At 28.1% G+C, this 23,677-nt stretch overlaps 1 protein-coding gene across 7 annotated transcripts; it reads right to left on the bottom strand.

The window, feature by feature from the left end:
- Nucleotides 1-23,473, bottom strand: LOC130894201 (DNA-binding protein P3A2). Of its 7 annotated transcripts, none has more exons than XM_057800867.1 (9): nt 23,223-23,473; nt 21,026-21,257; nt 20,694-20,818; nt 19,758-20,183; nt 19,569-19,697; nt 18,268-18,408; nt 11,571-11,709; nt 4,175-4,299; nt 1-3,761 (listed from the first exon to the last, which is right to left on the bottom strand). In XM_057800867.1, the coding sequence occupies exons 2-9, from the start codon at nt 21,228-21,230 to the stop codon at nt 3,555-3,557; spliced, it is 1,497 nt and encodes a 498-aa protein (XP_057656850.1). In that variant the 5' UTR covers nt 21,231-21,257; nt 23,223-23,473; the 3' UTR covers nt 1-3,554. The 7 variants fall into 7 exon arrangements, with proteins under 7 accessions (XP_057656850.1, XP_057656826.1, XP_057656831.1 ...); XM_057800843.1 differs by having other exon boundaries at nt 11,571-11,724; nt 23,223-23,471; XM_057800848.1 differs by lacking the exon at nt 23,223-23,473 and adding an exon at nt 22,681-23,080 and having other exon boundaries at nt 11,571-11,724.
- Between the last annotated feature and the right edge of the window lie 204 nt (nt 23,474-23,677).

Raw genomic sequence — 23,677 nt, 5'->3', positions numbered from 1 at the left:
TTTTTAGTTTGTTATATTGAATTACTATTGTCAACAATCTGACTATCAAAACTTTCTTTGGTTTCTCACATTAACAATAAATTAGTTATAGGTTTGTTTTAGTAGAATTAGGTATCACTTCACGCACTGCTGATAAACAAAACTTTGAATATTTTTATTTCATTGTGCTATCAAAGATATTTAATATTTACAACTAAATTTCCATTTACTAAATTTGGACTGTTTCCCAAATTTTTTTGAAACGAAACTAAATATAATGGCATTTCATTTCAATTATTCTAAGTAAAAAAAAATGGGGAATATGATGTTATATATCCATTATCTACAATATTTCAATTTTTGATATTCAAATGATGCATCTGTATCAAATATTGTAAATGAAATATCTTAATCCAATACTAAGTAAGGATTTATGAATAACGACATCGGCACATAATATTAATCAAGAAAAAATACCTCTTTCAAAATCAAGTACAACACTAAACTAGAGAACCTTAAGAGGTTGAATCAAAATTGAGGCATGCTTGTAATCGGTATTGAGTCAGTGAGGTTAAATACAATTTAGTGTGAAAGTCAATCAGTAAAATATTTTGTTACAGAGGAAACTCATATTCCTACCTCGATAGAACATTATTAAAAAGTTCGAACTTTTAGGAAAATCTTCCAAAGTTTTAGTTTAAAACTTTTCATAGAAAGAGTTAGTCACATTTGATTTTTTTTATATTTCTTTATACCATTATGATCACAATGTGGGGTTTGGTCGTGGTTACTTAAAGATAACGATTGAAAAATAATAATAATAATGGGGAATTAGGCTATGTTCCTGAATACACATCAAATGAACACGCAAAATATGATATAGATCACAGACGAAAAACTAGATCGATAAAATATAAATCCAGTAAACTAAATAATAATGATTACTGAAGATATTTACCCTTTATGTAAATTTCATAAATGAAATTTTTCTATAGACGTGTTTTGGTTTTAATTTTCGATATATAAATTTAAACATGGGGTTTAGATGAAGTTAGCCTCAGAAACAATCAAATAATTAATGGTAATTTAGATGATCAAATGTAAAATAATATTGATCACAGATATTAAAGAAAAATATAATAGATTCAAAATTACAGTATATATGTAAAATAGAAACAATTGACAATAATTCAATTTCACCCTATTATGTTCAATTGTTACTTTTTATTGTCAATAGGCATAAAAATAAATTGGAGGAAAATTTGGGATACAGTATATATCATTGCATATAAAACATTCCACTGGAAAATTTTATATTCTAAATAATTATATATACCAATTTCATCTCAAAATAACAACAATAAAAAATCATACTGGCTTACGACAATTATACTTAATACTACATTTATACCGATTGTTATGTATACAAATTGTAAAAAAAATGTTTCGACAGTTGATTTCAAACATGTTCTCCCATTTTTTAAAACATGTGTAATGAAATAAATGGATAATAATACAATAATAAGTTCATCTGCCATTCTTTTTAAATAAAGATTTGATTTAATTTTTGTTATGACTTCAAGACTGTGGAAGATGAGCAAAAAAATGTATTCAAACCACTTTTTGGCTCAAACTGTTTTGACACCAAAAATAACACAGCAATCTAACCTTTTGAGCCAGAAAATTTGATTAGGTGTTTTTGAATTTGATAATAAACATGCACAAGTTTAGCTTGACATTTACTAAAATCTTAAATTTGACAAGACAAATAAATAGGACAGTTTAGACACAAAATTATTTAATTATTCAAATAAGAATTGGGAAGTTTAAAAAAATCATTAAGTTACAATGTAGGTTTGAAAGTAAATACGAATAAACAACAAGAAATATGTATATGAAAACACATCAAAATAAAAAAAAGATGAATTGAAACAATTAGAGCACGCAATGACGTCAAAATCATAACCTCAAAATGCGAAACTTTTTCCTATGTTTTTTAAGCATTCCTGGGCTAGTTGAATATCATTGAATATAATAACTTCAGTCACTGTAGTAGTTTGTAGTTATATTTGGTGCTACGTTGGACATCACAAGATATTCAGCTTGATATTTGTTCCATACTAGTAAAATATTTTATAACCCATGGTGTTAAATGTAGACCTCAAAAGTCTTGAGACTAATAGCTATCACAAACATATTGTGTAATAGCAACACAAATTTTGTATTCTGCAACTGCAGGAAAGAAAGGTAAGTATAAGAAGCATTTTTCGTGAAAGTTTGCCTTGAATGCATTTCTTCTAAACATAGTTATTGTTTGTTCTCTTATTTTTGTTATATATTATTGGTTTTTTATTAGGGAAACTAATGTAACACCAACACCTCAAAGATTTTTGTTATAATTTCATGATATATTGTTTTACTTTTGGTTGAATATACTTCAATTTGTTCATATTCATTTATAATACATATTTGTACAGAATACATTTTACTTGCTTTAATCCTCAAAACTAACAAATATTTTATGATATTTATATATTGGTGTCCTCTCATCCCGCAATATATTTATGTGTATAAAAACTATACTAATGTTCAAGGAATAACATATTGTAAAAAATGGAAGAATCTATGAGTAACTATCATTAAAAAAACAGAAAATTAATTCGAATAATTGTATAACTTATATACATTAGAAAATTCAAAGTCAATTCTATAATCATAAACAAGTGAAAAAATATACAGTATTGCACAATAACTATAAAATATATAAAAATTAAAGATATTTTGGATAAACTCTTAAGAAGTTTAATGTATGGAATTAATGATTTCTCAAGGAATTGGTAAATCAAATATTTACATAATAATTGATATTAAATAATAACCCCAAATTCAATTCATTGATATAAAAATATATAAGTACAGTACAAAGTAAAGTTTCAATTAAATATAGATAATTTGCAACAGTTAATCCATATCCTAGGGCAAAATCTGAAGGAAAGTTTATGTTGTTACAATTCGTCTATTCTTAACGACGATAATATTGAAAAAGATACCAAATAAAATTAAAGCCTAGTTACTAATCACATCAAGACTCAATTTACAACTTCTGTACATAAAGTAAATTTTAATCAGTTCCTTACAGATATGGTTGCTGTAAGACATGTTAGAGGACTGCATCCAATAAAAATATATCATATAAGGTACTTTAGTATCACTAGTACTGATAGAGAACTCAAAGAAACATTATTATAATTAGCAAATTCAATTTTTATATAAAGTTAATTTAATGATTTGATCTTATATGTTGAGTAATATAACGCAATTTAATCGAGTTCACCCTCAGTAGTTGTGGACTTTCAGGTTTATCTGAGTTTCTGGTAATCTGAGAATCTTGGTAAGATAGAAAAACATTCATTCTCTGAATTTCCAAGAAATATTTTTTTGGCAAATAGAAAATATTTTCTTTTACGTTAAATGGAATTACATACATATACAGAAAGAAAACTCAGACATACTTTTAGATGATACCGCAGCAAAAGCATACAGTTATAAAACGTTTTTTTTTATAAAATTATAATCTATTGGTCACTTATTATTGTTTCTTCTGTTTTGACATCGGCGATGCCTTGCATGGCTTTAGTCAAAACTGTAGCATCTTTTAAGGACAATACTTGAAGTACTTGGGGAGCTTCTCCACCAGAACCTTGTATCATCATTGAATGTGTTGTGATACCACTTGGAGTAACAGTCAAAGTGTCCATGCTTTCACCACAATTTGGTTCCACCTTTAAAAAATCCTTTTAATATCTTAATCAAAAACTATATGATCATTATAACACTAATTGCCTGACCTGCTTCTACACCATTAGCAGTTATTAGGTACGGTGTTCAATTAGAGGATTCCCAACTGATTTTTATATTTAGTTTTAGCAAAAACTGTCAATCTTTACAAAAAGTTTCCTTTTTTTTTCAAAAAACTTGATGAATTAATATATTACATATTCAACCTAAATTGGTTAGTTGATGTTGATGTTATCATATGTATCTTATTTGCTATTTCTAGTTAGTTAACAATATCAATTTTCAACAAGAACCTCATGTTTAGAACACACAAATGTATCATACAGAATGAGAAATAATTCACAAATTTATGAAACGTACAAAGCCAATGTTTTCAAAAATATTCATCAATACTTACTTTTGGTACTTGTACTACAGGGGTGACACAGACAGTTCCGTCACTGTTTGTGTGTAGATGTTGAATATTGGCTACCATAGTTTGATACATGGATGCTGTTACTGGTACTGTGATCACTCCACTTACTGAAACATTTCAACTAGTGTCATTAAAAATTTAAGACAAGAATCACAGGTGTATCCAGTACTAGGTATGAACAAGAAAAAAAACTACTAACTGTAATAATGAAAGCTTTGATATATCTTCTGTCAGAAAATCTTAATGTTTTTTAATACACTTGTACATTTAAGACATGGATCTACTTTTTCCTGCATTCCCTATAAATAAATTATCCAATGCAAATATTTAAAACAGTATCCACATTATATAATTTTGAAGCATTAAATGTTGACATTTGCTAAGTTAATTTATGTAATCTTTTGATGTTTCTTTTTAATAGAAACTCATAAATAGGAATAAGCTACGATTTCTACATGATGCAGAAATATCTGATTATTTAATTAAAAATACTATCAAAGCGCCTAGAAAGTGGCTTGGGTGGAACTCACAAACAATTAATATTGTAGTAAATTACAATTGAAACATAGAGTTACCTAGAAGATTTTTATTGCTATTATATTTGAATGAGATGAGATGTTACCTTTCTTCACTCAAACCCTATATTTTAGTTAGTTGGTTCTAAATAATAGTATATTATTTTCATGCAAACAAGTGAATTATTATTACGAAAGTTCATTAAATATTGATCAAAACTTTCGTCAATTTGTATTATATACACCTATGATTAGAATAATAATAAACAAAAAGTTAATAAATCAATAGTTATAACCTTCACTCTGAGACATCAAGTATAGGTACATTGCTGAGTATACACAATTCAGGTATTCCTGAAGAGCCTTCTTGAGGAGTGAAAAAGCAGATATAGTGCAAGAAATAAGCACAAGTAATTGATAACACACTAAAAATATTTTCAATTCCTGGTGCTAAGCATTACAGTTCCAAGACTATAAAAACTAGGTAGAATGATATATTTGAAAACGTACAATATATAAATAAAAATAACAAACATATGAACATTAATAAGTGATATAATGAAACAGCCAAAGTGATCAAATACAATATTGTTGGCGAAAAGATTCTAGAATCGAAATTTATTACAAAAATATGAACTGAATAGCCAAAATCTAAATTTCAAAATATTCCTCCAAATAACCACATATTTTATGCATTGTTTGTCGACCTACAGGAAAATAGACAGAGATTTTTTGTTAACATTCATGCATTTCTTTTAATTTGTTGACAAAATAGTCTGGTAAGAAAAAAAATATTTAATGTAAAAAAACTCTGAGTGGCAAAGTTAATGTACACGCTTCATTTCAAAGGATCATATTTTTCAATTAAGGAGGCTTTATTTCCATACGGTGACTAACAGATATGGTAAAGAAGCTCCTGAACATCTTTTGAAACCATACTATGTAACTATAGTATTGAACATACTGTTTACACTACTACTACACCAACACACACAAATTACACTGACTGGCGCGCTTTTCGATAACCAAATCGTTGGCTTCAGAAATCGAAGGTAAACTGTTTACCTAGGTTATGGAAACGCGCGTCAGACAATGTAATTTGTGTGTTGGTATAGTGGTAGTGTAAACAGTGTGTTCAAAGTGAATGTCAGCAACGATTTCAAAAATTTCAACTTAGATGTAACTATATTATATTTAATAAACGTAAATTATAAAGATACATAATAAAATATTTAACTATCTAGATGTGGGAAAATAAATGTTTTGGTACATATTAATAGAATAAGAAAAATGATATAAAATAAATATAATTTATTAAAAATATTCAGCATCCTGCTACAATAAAAAAGGTTTACAAATTATAAGATTTGTAAAGGAAACGCAAAATTAAAATTTTAATTAATAAAAAAATAGAAGAAAAAAAACTGTAAGATCAGGATAAAATCAAACCAGATCCGAAATAAAATATAAAGTATTCAAATTATCGTTTCCAAAGAGCTCAAAATAACTTCAAAAAGCACTGAGTCAATATTGCCAAAAGCAAAATATGGTAATTAAAATAGACTGTTCATAAAACAGTGTGATAAGAGAATTACAAAAAATTTTAACAGTCAACTTACAGAGATAATATTTGGAACTATTAATGAATAGAAACTTTTTTTCTTGTCTATAAAGTAGTTTTGCTCAGTAACTCTGAAGATATATTTTGATAAAAAATATGCGAAAATCACCATCGGTAAGTAGTAGTACACTGAATTTACAAATATATATTAAATAATTCTTAACAAAAATTAAATTCGAATGTTGAAATATAAAGAGTTTACAAAAAATGTCTTCTCGCATTGGAAAGAATACCTTAGATTGGTATTGGAATTGTTATCTCGTTTTACATCAAATATATTTTCTATTTCGGTAATGATTATGGTTCAGTAGTAGCTTCCAAAATTCAAAAATTTCCATTCTAGTGTTATTAAGATAACGAAATTTAATTTTTAGACTTTTTCTTCTAGCACTTCCTAGAGTCAACAGTATAACTAATTTATTTATAGATGAGACGATATTTCATTATATTCACTGGTAAGTTTGAGGTTCTCCAACACATCTTGTGCAATTAAAAGCAAAGTAAAAAAGAGACATAAGGAAAACATAACTTACAGGGGAGTATCATAATAACATCACCGCAGTTGGACCTAAACTAATTAATTATAATGTTGCCTCTAAGATCTTTTGCAACTGCTTGTAGCAAAGTTAGAGTGTGTATTGAAAACTAATAATCAAATAACAGGGTAAATACAACAGCATGCTAATTATGCAACTATCTCAACATTTGTAACAAAATAAATGATGAACTATATGTATTTCTATTAGACTATACAGAATAAACTAAATAAAGAACTATTTCACTAAAATTAATGTTTTTATGTATAAAGTTTCGCTGCTTTTATGTATAAAGTTGACACATTTTGTATCAATGAATAAATTAAAAATGTAAGCATTAATCAAATAAAATTGAGTAAAAAATACATGTTCTTGAATCACAGTTTACCGTATTTTTCTAATTATTACACAATATTCTGTATAGTTCACAAAACTAATGTTGGGCAATATATTGCGTTTGGTTAAAATAAATCAAAATTTGTAAATAAAGAACTACAATCGTGCATAGAAAATTCAAAAATAAATAAAACTAAACAATCAGCCAGTTGCACCAACCAATCCTAGAACACATTATTTGTTGAGGTAGCTTGTGTCTCGATCTCAATCTATCGTACTAATACTTCAGTAAAAATCATTTAACCACAAAAAATGTTTATCAAATGAAAATTATAAAAATTTTTCATTTGTTACTCTATAAATTAATTTCACTTTATATTCATCTACACTTTAATCTTACATGTAAGTAAAAATTAACAGAAAATATTAATGAATTTGATTTAAAGAAAAATTTGTTAACCAACACAACTATTATTACTGAAAAAAAAGATTCAGAGACTCAGTATTGTCAAAAGGTGAACGATTGGGCAGGTATATTTAATTATGGAGTTGTTTCTACATATTAATTCAGTATATAAAACTTCTCTATAGTTTTGTTTCAAGCATTTCTGTAGTTGACGTGTCTTTGAGGTCTGCAATATTGACTACTGCATATACTTAGGTCTTGGGATATTCTGAGAGTTTAAAAATGTAGTAATGAAAGGTCTGATAGAACGATCGATAGTATATCTTCATTAAATCTATATTTAGGAGATGTAATTTAACCAAGTTCTTGTCATTGCAGTGCCTCCAGCCTAATATGTTGAATTTCTACAGTCTTTTAGACTGTTGTTAAAAATTTTATTTTGATTCAAATCAAAATAGATTTGATATATGGAGCACAGGTTAAATTGGTGTAACCAGCTGAATGTTAATACTGTGAAAATATGGCTTGTGCTGATTAAAAAATTGTATTAAAAATAAATTATTTTTGGATCTGGCATTCAGTAAAATTATAGATAATCATAAAGATTGTAGGAACATGATAAGGATCGTACAGATTTTATTAAAATATTGACATTATATGAAGATATGTATCACCAACATTTTTTCTGATTCATGGAACTTCAAATTTGTGAAAATTTTTTATGTATGAAAATAGAAAAAATATATAAATATATTTGGGGTATTTCATTAAACTACCAAATGGAAATTGTAAGGGGAATTAAAGTTTTTCCAGAGTAGGTGAAAAATTAGTCTTCTGAAAAAACATACTCTCAAGACATTTTCAGAAACGACCCATAATAAATTTCAATAAAATCGTCACAATCAAGTTACAAAAACATAAATAAGATGGCTTAAGGAAACCAATCATATTATATTTTGGACGTGTGAAAATAGTAGCAGAAAAAGGAGTTCTATTGGGAACTGTAATCAATGAAAGTGATGGAAAATAAAAAATATGTTATAGAGCTCAATAGCATGATGGCAAATAATGGAACATAAATATTAAAAATTGTAGTCCTTTGAAATGTGGTTTTATTAAGTAGGAGCAACATAGTGAAATATGTATACTGAACACACTGAACATCATCGACGGTTCCAACAATTCCAACTTAATAGTGAAATAAGTATCGACCAGAAATTAAAAATAAATTGTTATATTTGGAGAATATAACTGTAATTAAAAAATTTAACCCAAAAATAATTACAACAATCTTTTGATGTCATTAGTTTAAAAATAAAAATAAGATTTAATGATTTCAAAACTCTAGGAAGAAAACGAGAGATATGTTTTTACTTCTTCTGAATGTTTCTCTAAAATAATTGAATGGGAAAAATTTTTCAAGTTCAAATAAAACCAAATCTTCTAAAATTGACAACCATATACATTAGAAGTTCATAAAGATATTAATAATTAATTCTCAAAATCTAATATAATTTTTAGCATTTTTTTAATCCCAAGCACATTCGCCTATAAAATGCTAAATGATAAAGCTAAAATCACCTACTTTACTTTTAAAATTATAACTAAATCTAAAATACAGCATTCGTTATCTAACTCAAAGAAAACATTCTTTTGAAATTAAACTAAAACTAAAATACAAAAGTATTAACTTAAGCTTAAAAAAATATTCCCTAAAATGAATTTGCTTAGGATCTCATATATATCCGGAACAATTCTGAAAACTAAGAAATAATTTCGTTTTAATATTCAAGCAATAATAATAGTGTTATATTCAACAGGAAATCTACAAAAATCAAAATGTCGAAAATATTCACTAACAATGATATACTGGATATTAACATTATATCAGTGGAATATTATACTCTTATTTTAATAAAAAATTCCCCAACTGTTTCAAGAATATTAAAAGCATAGTTTACAAATGTATCGTCAAATATGTCAAGATTTATTTTCAATCGTTCAAATACTAATGAATAGATATTGTGGAAGTTGTTATTGTGAGGTCTTATTACAAGTAAATATAAACATTTTGAACACAATTAAAAAGGACAGTAGGATTCACATCAGTGTAAGTAAAGTATGTTAGAACAAATGAAGCAAAAAGAAGCTTAAAAATTGCAACTATTAGGGACATGTGCAAAATTATATTTACGGTAAACCTAAAGAGATACAACGAAGAGTAAAAAAAACTTTGAAACCAAATCGAGAATTCTAGATCTATTAGTATTATTGTTGTTGTGATGAATTAAATAAAACGAGTTGGTTGCCAAAGCATGCAGTGGGTAATCATCAATTTTTTCAAAGTATAAACTAATTGTATTTAAGATACCTATCTAATTACAATTCAAAAATGCCATTTCCTTTGACAACGTTTGTAATCTGGGATTTATTTCTACAAAAATTAGTTTTATTTCATAATCAGTATAAATTTGGTTTTTGAGGAGCTTTATAGTCAAGATTTGCTTGAGTTATAATTGATATAGGCCTTTTTTAATGACTCTATTAGCGGTAATTGTCCATCATAAACTAGTAATTGGGTGTAGGTAGCAACTTTACACCGTTAGACGGTTGAAGTGCATATAATAAAACAATTTACTCTAGACCTGTGTCAGGCTAATATTCTGACAATAAATTCAAAGTATATGATTTCTTTCAATTTTCACGATTTTTTGGAAAGTTGGGTTAAGATAGGTTAGGTGTTAAGAAGAATATTTCTACTTTCTAGCTGTATGAGATTAAAGTAATTCAATATATCAACAAAATCATGGAAATAGCGCAACTATGATTTAAAGGAAAGTTTGTTCCAAATGCATATTAAAACAGTAGGTTATGACAGAATATAATTACCAGTAATACAGTAATCTTCTGTGCCTTTGAAAATAGCTCTAATGTCTCTTTTGTTGGAAAGCACTACCTCAGACTTTTTTATTACATGAAATTTCTGAATACATAATTTAATACAAATCTTTGTAATTTCCTTCTGCACGTTGAATAATAAACCTTTCAAGATTAAGTAAATTGGTGCGTCATCATTCATTAACTCCTCTTTACGAAATATGGGATAAATGAGACGTTGCTAAATCAAGTTTCCAAATAACATCTATCCTGGATATAATTTTTTTATTGTAGATAAGAAAAAGAAAACGAAATGTGTGTGGACAACAAATTGTTGTGAAACGAAATGTACTATTTTACATATATTATATAGTTGATCTTTTAATTTTCTCAAATACGAGAAACTTTCGACACATATATTCTAAATCATTAGCAACATATTAGATTCAATATCTGATATCAAAATTAAATAACTTGAAAGGTGATGAAAAGTTCATGAGATAAATAATAATAATTAAATGTTTTGAATATATGTTATTTGGAATGCTTTTATTGAATATAATTCTAATTTCCTTTTGAAGAAATAATTTCCTACGTTTCATTAAAACCTTAATACCTTATTAGTTTTAAATAAATTTATAACCAGCAAACGTACAGAAAATTATAGATACAATAGCTTAATCTGAGCTATTACTGAAAAGGGATCAAATTCTACATTTTCCAATATTTTTCATGAACTTATAATGACGATCATTATAAATAATTCTATTAAAACATTCTATACTAATTTATGATTACAAATTACAGGTTAGTCTAATGATCACACAGATAATTTGTTTCAAGTTTCATTTGTTAAACTTTTAAACCAATCATATAGCTACTAAGATAGTTTAAAGATCCTTTATAAGATCTCATAATTTGGAATTAGATAATAAATTAATCAATGATTACCCCACATAAGAATGGTTATATAAAAAAATACCATCACCAAAATTATTATTATTACATTGGAATGATTGATTTTTTGCAGTGTGAGATGAAAAAAATATAATAGTGCACAAAATTAAAAATAGTATATGTAATTTACCATGTCCATCTTCAGCAGTCAATATAATTTGCCCCTCAGAATTCAGAGTAGCTTCCGTTACAGAATTGAGGTCCACGACTTCACCAGCAGCGCCACCTTCTGTGATTGTTTGAATAGCATGAACTTGACTTCCATCACCCTGCGCAGACTGTAACTGTTAGAAATCAAAATATTCAAAGTTTCGCCGTTCCTTTTTCTATTAAATAACAAACCAAAAACACACTGAAAGCAAAACAATTATATCGAAGATACTAAATAAAAAGAAATATTTTCACAAACAAATTATTATTACCCACAGAAATAAGAAAATTCATTTTTAAGGGTAAACTTTTTACTTCTTAGACTTTTTTATGTTATGCTTCATATATCGTCTTGATTTTATGTCTCTTTTGATAGATAATAAGTTTCAGATACGGATAAAGATTGACGTGTCTACCTATCTTGTTCTTTATCAAAATATGACTCGACATTGACAATTTGCATAAGTAAATTAATGAGTAGATTACCTACAACACGAATATCAAATGAAAGATCTGTTTTAATCACAACAAATAATTTTTCCTCCGTTCCTATGTATGTTAACTGTTTCTAAAAATTCTCTGTCTTGAATTTGGTTCCCTTTAAAAAAAAATTTCTAATTTAATGTATGTTTTTTTTGATATTTTATGGTTTATTAATGTAATTTTATATTTGTTTATCGTATTGATGACCTTTAAACCTATTTTCAAGTCTGTCCTATGTAAACAGCGTCATAATCATCTTAAGGTACTTGATGTATAATATTACTTCTTTTGTTTTTGGATGTTTTAGATTTTAATTTAGTATAATGTTTCCATAATTTATTATGTCCTTAATGACTTATTCTAATACATATGTATTGAATTAATTCAATAGTTCAATTTCTTTTTATGTTTTGATGTTTAGTTTCTATTTTGTTTCTCAATTGGTTATAGTAACTGTAATCTTCTATTGAATGTGTTATTCTTCATTTTTTCAGGATAATTATATTCTTTTGAAGGAGTTTTGTTTTTTGAATAACTAAGTATCTAAATTCAGGATATGACAGTTGGATAGATCTATCAGCCAAACTTATTATCACTGATCTTTTTTAAAACATATGTTGACATAAATTGAAGCTCAAACATCTCAAGGGCCAAGATGGCTTAGTATACAATTTCGTTTTCATACTGTTTTCATACAATTTTATATAATGAGACAGCAAGAAAATAATTTTATTATTTTGTTAGATTTCAATTGTGTAATGGAGTTTGTTATGATAATTGAATGTTTTATCTTTTACAATTGTAATAGGAATATCTGCATCTTACATGATAAATACATACTCGTCAGGAATTTGATTTGACATATTTTGATAAAGACTGAAAGTAGTCGAAACGTCAAATTTTTATGTTTTTCGAAAATTAGTGTCCATAATGAGGAACTTAAATAATTCTACCATATGTAGAGTCCCTTAGGAAGGATAAAGTTTCAACTCCTATTCTTTATTAATTTACAGTTCATGTAATTTTTTAAATTTTTCCACCATGTGGTAAGTACACTTCTATCAAGAATTCGACTGGTATTATCTAACTTAGAAATTCCAGGACCGGCTTTGGAGAAATCAATTTAGGGATTCGTATTGAATATTGTACCCTGTATATTTTTTTGGATTGCAATAAGTGATTTTGAAACTATATAAATAACCAATGAAAACACTAAAATTACCGCATTGAATTACGGATAATCTGTGAATCGTTTCTAATAGTATTACAAAAAATTATAAATCTATCTATTGATATTTTCTGTGTAAACTAGTTGCTTCAAATGTGCCCAAATATGATAATCAACGGAAATCACTATTGCCTTAAAACATTATTTAGATGTTATCTCACTGCCAGTAAAAGTAGGGGGATGCCTAAAATACATCACTTGGATAACAACTTTTGAGTGGCAAGCAAATTTGGTAAAATATTTAGTAGAATGTCCAAATAGTCCTAACCATGAAAGAAGTGAGGTCATACGAATTGGTCATTTATTCAATCCACATGTTAACCAAAACCTTAGATGGGGAGTCATTCTTGAATAGCATGATGATTTCTTCTGCCCACATATGTGAGATGCGGGAATTATTTATCAGGTCTCTTATAAATTGGGCTTCATCTGAAAATCCTGTATAGCGTTAGTCGACGATTGTTAATCCATCTACAAAGTTCCAACCTATGGGTTTCAACTACAGGATGTAGTCACTGGACCATTTGAATATGATATGGGTACAGATTATTTCTTTGTAAGACTCTACTCACTTTTGAATATCAGCGTCAATAATGTCATCTTCCTGCACTCCATCTACATATCGTTCAGTTCTTCCACTAGGAAGACTGCCATTTTCTCGCTAACCATTAAAAACTGGATCAAATGTTGGATGATTGAAGTATTAGTTATCGAAAATAATGCCCCAAGCGATTTTCGTTTAAAAACTCTGTCCTTAGAGATGATACAAAATGACCGAGAAGATGAAGTTGAATTTATATATACAGATTATGTATATATAAATATATATTGTAGGTAATCATTTCAGTTAAAATACTCGTAATTTATAAAATTTGTTCAAATTAATACCTTATTATGTGATATGTCATTATGGATCTTCTATTTGGTAAGATTCGACTGTTCACTAAAAATTGAGTAAAAGTGCGACAGCATTGTCATTGGTTATTTATGTAGTTTGAAAATCACTTATTGCATATAATATACAGGGTGTAATACTCAATATAAATCCCTAAATTGATTTTTCCAAACTGGTCCCGAAATTTCTATGTTTAGCTACATCATGAAAAAAATCAAAAAATCAAATGAGCTGAGTAAACACTACAACTAAACAATCATAACACTATATATGTATGGTAAAATAATGTAAAGTTCCTCATGACTCTCCTCACTAGGAGCATTATCAAAAGAATTATAAGTAAAATTACTTGAAACGATAGTTCAACTGGTCAATATATGAAGTAAAAGTTGACAGAATTTAAATATCAAATAGTAACGTCACATACCTAATGTGACAGAAAAGGGTAACATTAGACATCAGTATCTACGAGATTTAACGATTCTATACCAAAAAATTAATCAAAATATAATAAATTCTGCTGAAGTTTTCTATATCTAGTTTATCTTCAACAGATAATTCATTTTGATGATTTTGATCATTTTTATATTAATATTTGGTGTTTTTGAAATAAAATGCGAGTTTTCCATTTGTTCATGTTTATGTAATGTGGTTGATGCAGTTTTAGTATTTGACCATTTATTCTATTTTATAAATATTGCATAGACATTTCTATTTGAATATGGTATTGAGTAAATAGCGCGATTTTTTTATATCCTTCATTGTGTTTTTTAATTTTATAAATAATGGGGATATCACTTCTCCTGATTTATGTTAGGTTACATTTTAGTTTTTCAGATGATTGACTTGTGTTAAGTAAAGCTATATTTTTATTGTCTTTTTCTTTTTGGTTTGAATTGATTTGTAAATTTGTAAGTTATTATTATGAAATCTATATAAACGTTGTTTAGTGATTCTATGGTTGAGAAATCACTAGATAATGATAAACAAAATAAACATTTTGAGTATAATTCATTTTAATTCAATTTATTATATATAGTTGAATGTTTAAAGTATGTAGATTGCCTTCTACCTGTCATATTTTGTTCAGTTTGAGCCATAGTTTTAAGTACTTTTTGTGATAATTCTTTTGATAATGCTCAAAGTGAGGAGTGAAACGTCAAAAAAATTTATATAAAATACAAACTTTCGAGCTCAAAAGTTATATATATATATATATATATATATATATATATATATATATATATATATGTGTGTGTGTTATCAAACCCACAAAGCTACAAAAAATGAGCTCATGTGACATTTACTACAAAAATTTTCAAAAGCAACAAGTTATAAAATTGAGGTTTGTTTAATTAAAATTTCGAAACTATCGACTTTTTAAAAAAAAAGTCTTTTAAATTATTCTTCACTTCATTTTGGCATGTCATTTAAAGTAGATTCAACCTAAATTTCATCGAAATTTAAGAAAATCCGAGAACAAGAAAAAGCAAGGCAAACGAAACCAAAAAAACTACAATACATTGAAAAAATAATAAGTATTAGTAATTTATAGATAGTATACATAATTTTCAACCAGGTATACAATGAAAAAATCATAAATGTATGCAATAATTTAATTCAAATCTCAATAGTTTTCATTAAGCAAGTCTTGAATTTAAATTTTGAAATATATCTATATCTTTTAAAATATTCAGTTAACCAAAGTATTGATGAACTTATTCATAAACAAAAACGCCAAAATCCATTATATTTCTAGGTATATTTGACTTCAAATAAATTAATATTTTATTGCATACAACCATTTCCTGGTGAATTATTTTCAGAGTCTACACATGTAAAGCAATGGAATCAACAATAAAGTCCAAAAGTTTGGAAGAACATGTGTTTTCAGATAAAGTATTGCTGAATAATGAAGTAAAAGCTAAAAAAATTACTCATTACAAATAAACAAAAATAATGAAATACTCATCATCTTCATGTCAAAAATTTACATCAAACTCCTTGATTTTGAAGAAACATGTTTTTTTACTTAATCAATCATACTGATGTTAAAGTTTCAGTGGAAATACTTTGTATTCAATCGAATTCATACATTGGCAAATAAAGTTGTGATATTCACATTATGTTCTTGATGAAGACACCAAAAATGTAATTCTAAGAAAAGTTCACTCTTTTTATTTTAAAAAAGAAATACCCACCCTAGATAAGATTTTAATGGAGCTTGGCCAGATGACACTTTGAGAAATATGGATTTTGCCTAGCATAACTGTAAAGCACTTTTACTGGAAAGCGATTAAATTTTTTGCTGGCTAAGAAAATACTTAAGAAGTATAAAGCAGTACGGAACAGAGCAGAAGAAAATCTTTTATCATGATGAGACGTAGATTAATGAAGGTTATACAGTACCAAAAATGTCGTAAGAAAAAATATAACAAGTGCTCTCCAAGTTTTCAAGGAAGGCCTGTCAACGGGTATTAAGGTGCCTTCAGGTAAAGGGAAAAGACTAACAATCGTCCATATTGGAAGCAAAGAGGGATTTTTAAAAGAAGGTTCGCTAACCTTTCAGTCGTGCCATACGGGAGATTACCACGAGGACATGGATTCGGATGGTTTTGAAGACTATTTTGGTGAAATGATAAAATATCTTCCGGCTGATTCAGTAGTAGTTATGGATAATGCATAGAGATGAATCCAGCTTCATCTTGGAGATAACAAGAAATTATTGACTGGTTAAGCACCAAAAGTATTGAATTTGAAGATAATGTGATAAAAATAGATCTATTAGCTATATCAAATTTACACAAACATCGTTTTATGAAATACGCTGTGGAAGATATAGCAGAAAAACATAGTGTAACTGTGCTGCGCAAACCGCCATATCATTGCGAATTAAATCCTATAGAACTTATATTGGCGCAAGTGAAAGGATTTGTAGCAAGACACAACACGACATTCAAAATGAAAGACGTTAAGCTACTGTTTGATCAAACCATTAAGGAGGTGACATCAGAGAACTGGCGAAAAGCAGTCCAGTATGTCATTAAAGAAGAGGAGAAAATGTGAGATCTTGACTACTTGATCGATCGGACCGTCGACCCGTTAATTATAACGTCAAGAGGAGATGGCAGTTACTCAGATGACGAAGAATATTATGATTTTTTATAATTTAATTTCTGTATAATGTATTTTTTGTATAATATTCAATAAAAAATAAGTGTACCTATTACTATGTACATAAAGCCTAATTTTTATTCTGTAAAAATAAAATTCTTTCCTTTTTATGCCTTTGGCACACTATTTTCAGTATTTGTGAATGGATAACAATAGGCTAAACCCATATATTGACCGCAACCCGGGTGGTACTACCTGCACTTGATAAAAAGAAAGAATTGTACACTGAAATCAATGCCAAACCATGAAAGTGGCTTAAATATTCGTTTGGTCACTCTGTGGTCCCTTTGCATACCTAATGAGGTTTTATTACTCTATACCTTTCGGAAATTATCTATAGACCTCAATTTCAGTTTTGTCTAAGAGAATTCAATTGGTCAAAGAAATAAATCTTGGACATCATTATTATACACAAGGAGTAGTAATGTCATGACTGAGGAATATTGCCAACAGTAAACCTGGAAATCTTGAGTAGACCAAATATCAATGATTCTGAATTTAATTCTGGAAATCTTGTGAATAGACGAATATCTTTGATTCTGTATTTAATTTTCTGATGATCCAATACTAGCAAATATTTTGAAAAAATAAAAATGATATTATTGGTATATCATTAATTTACCTGTTATCCTTGAGTTGGTGAGGATAAAGTAAATAGAAATATGGAAAAAGTTAGATAGATTTATACAGCAATCATAAAAGAAAATTTTGGCACTTTCATGAAGCCAAAGTTCCATTAATTTTTAAAACAAATGTTTACTTTTTATTACAAGTTTCAATTTTTTAATTGGATGGTAATGTTGATTTTATTTGATTTCACCTTGCAGCTTACAAACTTTTCTGGACCATGCTGTACATAAACACATGAGATAATAAGCTACAGATATATAAAATTACCGTAGCCATTCCTTGAACATGTGCAGTAGTTCCATCAGGCAAAGTGATTATTGGATTGTTAGGATCAACCTGGACAATGCTCACAGTACCATCTGGATTCGTAATGGTGTGAAGTACTGTTGGAGTATACTGTGTAGTTATCTGTAAAATTTTTAAACAGTCAATATTTTTTACTTCAATATATTTAAATATGAAAATAAAATAAAATGGAAGTGATAAATAAGTTCTACTTAAAAATAAAAGAAACAAAACCAAGCTAATAGGATAATATAACCAAAATGTTTAATAATTATAATTCAGAAGCAGCTGAAAAAATTTCATATTTCAATATTCCAATGTGATTGTGGGATAGATAATACTACTACATATGTAAAATATATAAAAATGACAGAAGGAAGATATTTCTGGGAAATACACTACTAAATTGTAGAAGGAATCTAGAAATTGTATTTTTTGTTGTAAATATATTACCAGAGGAAATCTCACAGATTTTATTATTGAAAAAGAAAAATAAAGTTGGATTATTAACATTGAAACAAAATTTATATTACCATAAAATACCAATTATTTAATTCTGTAATAGAACTTCTTAGTTGCATAATACTAGTAAAACAATTTTATATTATACTATACTCCACAATATTCAAACTGCTTCAAATTCTACTGAACAAAAAAACTAGTACAGGGTGTACACCACAAGTTTACTGAATGAAGAAAATTTATTCTATTTATATTTGAAAGCATATTAAATTTAGAAATATTTAGAAACTTATTTTGATGGAAACAAACTTTGTAAAACATTTATTATAGATGAAGAGAAATAGATAAATCCATAGCTTTGAGGTAAGTGAATAAAATATTGTTTTAACAGCGATCTCCAGAAAAATTTATCTTGAACTCTACCAAATCAATGTATAAGTATGAAATGATTCAAATATTGAAATAAATTGTAATTGTAGATATTCGATTTATATATATGTATGTATGTATTAGCACTATTTAAAACGCCCAATGACGTTAGTATTGGTATACACCCCATTAACTAAAATATATGTGTAGCGAACGAAAAAAAAATGGATCGAAAACTGAATAAAAACAACATTCAAATATATGTAAGTTCTACACACATCAACATCTGAACTATATCCGCCTGGATCTAAGCAAACCTGCGTCGATGAGCCAGAAAGGCCATCGGGAGAGGTTGCAATAATTTGAGGTGACCCATTAGCTTGGATCTGAATCTTATGAGTAGGCATCATGCCCGAGGAATGCATTTTTAATACTCCTACTGAGGTACCAACATTGGCATTAGCGGTGGCAGCAGCATTGGCTTTTTCGTCTTCTTCAGTGAATGCTGGTAGAAGATCCTCTCTTCCATGGAACTTGTAACAATTTATAACAATCTGTCGCAAGGCATGAGTCCACGATATCTACAAAATAGATATTGAAATTAGTACCCAAAACAAATTCATGCATTTATTGGAATGTACCTTTTGTTTTTCGTCTTCGCTTCGTGCATCCATCCTCACGTTAGCCCAAGGCAGCTCTTTCGGCCACCAAGGTGGTCTCGTAGATTCTCTTCCCCAACCAGGTTTCCCCCTTCCAGTTGAATATTTCAACATCAATGGAATAAAAGCCCTCAATTGTGCTTGTGTCATCTTTTCAACAGGAGTTGGAATGCCATCAATTATAAGTGGAGGCAATTCGAAAAGTGTGGGATCCTCTTGGATTGGAGGAGGTGCCTGGTGTGCAAGGGCATTTTCTAACTCCTCCATTATCATGCCTCTAAGGTTTTTTATAACATCTTCTAAAGGTTTCGCTCCAAATACCTTGTAACTAGTGTTAGGTTTACCAGGAGTAGCTACTAATACTATCGCTTGCTGACCAACTCTGGTAGCAAATTCGTCAATAGTTTGCTAAAAGGATAATCATTATATTGATAAGTAATTACAAATTATATATATGATATTTAAAAAAGTATGTAAAAAATTGAGGTTTAAACCTACTTTGGTTTTTATCAATTTTGCATGTTATTTTATTTTAAACTGATATTCATAGAAAAGAAATCTAAAATCAAGAAAAATTATCACCAAAATCGTATAAAAAGTAAGCAATTGAAAAAATATAAAACTATGTTTCACATGTTTTTGAACATTATCGGCTTCAATAAAATTAGTTCCACTGATAAAAAAGATTATTTCATAGTGGAATTATATAAAGTATTCATAATAGTAGTGCCATCAGACTATTCTGTAGTACATGCATCATATCAAGATTATTTGATGATACTGGTTTAAGGTGTAGTATAGACAAAATTAAATCAATGTTAAGTCTTATTTCAAATGTCCTGTATTCCAATTCAATGAAATCATGAAATCAAATCAGCCCTTAAAGTACCAACAAAGAATAATCTCTCCTTGACTTACCCGAAGTTTTCTTAACAACCTATTTTGTTGCCTTTTTCGTATTGAAGGATTTGTTTCAAATGAATGTGGTCGTTTCCGTTTTTTTGATGAAACTATGGCTGCTGCTGCCGCCACCCCAACAGGTCCTATAATATTTAATTGATTAAAATAGTAAAGTTGCATGTTTCATAAATTTTTCTGATAATTGTTTTAGAGACTATTTCATAGAATAAGTAAACATATTTGACAAATCTCATGAATCGTGACCATTAGTACCCACTACTGGTTGAACTCAAAAAACTGACTTTTTAATTGTGCTTAATTAGTTACACTTTAATTTGACTAAAATTTACCTGCAGCAGCTAATTGTGCTGTAACTTCATCTCCCATGGCAGCAGCCATAAGGTCTGCACCTTCTTCATATGCAGAGCCTGGTGATGACGGGCTATTGTCATCATCATCAGATGCAACAGACATTCCACTAGGTGAACCTACGACCATGGCGATTTGCTCTGTATTATTCTGATTTCCGTTTGAATTATTCATTATCAAGACCATTCACCGGTACCATGGAAGACAGGCCCCCTGAAAAGTTAGTAGTGATAGCTAAATAAGTTCAATATAATAGCAAAATAAGATCCCACCTCATCATATAGTGTTATTTATCTTATAGGAAATACTGAGACATACATTGTTTTTAAGAAAATTGTAAATGAAGCATTGTGGATACATTTTTCTTCGTATTAAAATCTTTCAAGTATTAACACTAGCGCTAAATACTATACATATACACTTTTGCTTTGAAAAAAAATGAGAATAAATTACCTCGATATATTCAGGGTTAAAAAAATTTCCCAAATTATTGACATTGTCATTTATAAGCTATTTTAGATTTGTTGTTTTCAATCAAAATAGTATTCATGTAAAATTTTTGTTGATCTACAAATATTTGGGTGAAAAAATGAATGATTCCATCTAATTTAAAATGTTACAAGGAAAACTGAATAACTACAATTGAGTGAAAATTTATATATGCAGTTTTTTGGCGATCGGTTTAGTTAAATGGTTTTTACTGCAATTTGCAACTTTTTGAGAACCACTTTGAAGGAATTGAAGTACTAATAATTAAGAGTAAGTATTAAAAAGTATCCTGGAAACATTACTTTACTAAAGTAATAAGTTTAATATAACTCAATTATACTACAATCCTACTATATATAATGTTAAATTATGAATAAATTCAAGGGGTAAATTTTTGATTTTGATATGGTCAAATCTATCAATTTTCAACGTTCCCATCGAAGACATATGAATGGTATGCATAGAATGAGAATCTATTTTCTATTAAACTTAATATAGAAAATATGTAAATATGAGATTTTAAAATTTTTATAATCATTATTTTACTAATCATAAATTATTATCCTGTTTAAATTAATAAACAAAATTTAGTCTTAAACCTCACAGTCAATTCTACAAAAATGTTAAATAAATGAAATTTTGGTAAAAAAAAGTAATAAAAATATGTAATTCAATAGACCAGAATAAACTATATTTCTGAAATAATTTTCTCTAAAATAATTTAGAACCTCATTGAAAGTAACAATATGATGTACATATACTTGTATAAGAATATGAAATACTTTATTTCTACCATTGCTTGGGAAGTAAAATTTTACAAGAGCAATAAATAGAAGATGTTAATAATCTTTCAATATTGTTTCAAGTGAATAGTATCAACATATACATATTAACATACCCCACCAATGTTCTAGTTGAAATTTAGAAATATTTCTGATACACATACACTATCTTTATATATGTATATATTGCACAAACAGGACTAAAGCAAAATTTACCACATTCACATTACTGTAAGGTAATTGTTAAAGTTCAACCATGGAAGGCTTTTGGTACTGGAATAACAAGTAGTAACTTTTTGGTGGTTGAGGTTAGGAACTGTACTTGGAAAACACAATACAAATACATATATAAGTTCATTACATACGTTGTTCATAAGCGACCCAGTAACATAAGTAGATGTAAAAGTAATGTACGTTTGTTTTTATTCTGATTGGGAACATAGATATATTGGAAAATATAAAAGCTATGTACAAAATCAATAATTGATGTATCTATCCCCTTACCCCTTACCGGAAAGATGTTTTGACAGAGGTTTTCATTTGGAAGATTAATATGCTATAAGTACGTAAAAATTAAAACAAAGGAAAGGCTTATTTTTGTTTTTGACCCATCAAATTTTTTAACTTATGCACATGAACATATTTAGGGTTTGCGCAAAAGGGTAAGGTGGTTTGGCGCGATTAATTATGGTACCTAATGTATAAGAGAATCAATGGGTAATATGGCTTCCCCCTTTTGGGTGCATCTAGTAACTAACATACTACCAAAGTCTAAATATATTATCTGGGAAAGTAGTTGTTAATTTTAATTGTAAAAAATTTTATACATATTCTAAATTACTGAGCCGCGCGTTAATCAGAAATGGAGCAGTCTCAGTTAAAATTATTAGTACGACTGCGTACGCACCTGCGTGAATCTTTCACTTTTAACACAAAAACATGTCTGGTAACGCAGTTTCTTTATTTTCCTGTTTTTCGGAGATTAATTCGAGTTTAAAACACTTCGTACAACACATTCACATAGGTAAATATTTGGTGATCACTGACAGACTGTTTTACGTCACGTTAGCTGATATCGATCGAAGCGGTCACCATTTGTAATACCCGATATTATTTTCTGTGACAGCCATGTTCTTAGAGCCTGCGCATATTCAGTTTGATAAAATTTTAAATTTATAAATTTCTACGCATCACGTGTTTTTGTCTCATATTTTTTTATAAGTTTGATTAAAAGGTGTTTCATAAATATCTTAGGCATATCCATGTTGGAAAATCTACGTTATTTAAATTATTAATTATTTTAAAAAAGTTTACAGTACTGTCATCTATGGGATAGTAGACATACTACTGTATTCATACTTA

The sequence above is a fragment of the Diorhabda carinulata genome, chromosome 1, assembly GCF_026250575.1.
Source record: "Diorhabda carinulata isolate Delta chromosome 1, icDioCari1.1, whole genome shotgun sequence".
NCBI lineage: Eukaryota > Metazoa > Arthropoda > Insecta > Coleoptera > Chrysomelidae > Diorhabda > Diorhabda carinulata.
Note: the sequence above shows the minus strand (reverse complement) of the source record. Positions and strands in the feature narration are given on the sequence as shown.

Coding starts and splice junctions, on each gene's coding strand:
- LOC130894201 (XM_057800843.1), bottom strand. CDS start 21,230: ATGGTCTTGATAATGAATAATTCAAACGGAAATCAGAATAATACAGAG. Junction 20,184..20,693: donor GGTTGTTAAGAAAACTTCGG/GTAAGTCAAGGA, acceptor TTATCCTTTTAG/CAAACTATTGACGAATTTGC. Junction 11,725..18,267: donor ATGTTCAAGGAATGGCTACG/GTAATTTTATAT, acceptor GATTTCTAACAG/TTACAGTCTGCGCAGGGTGA.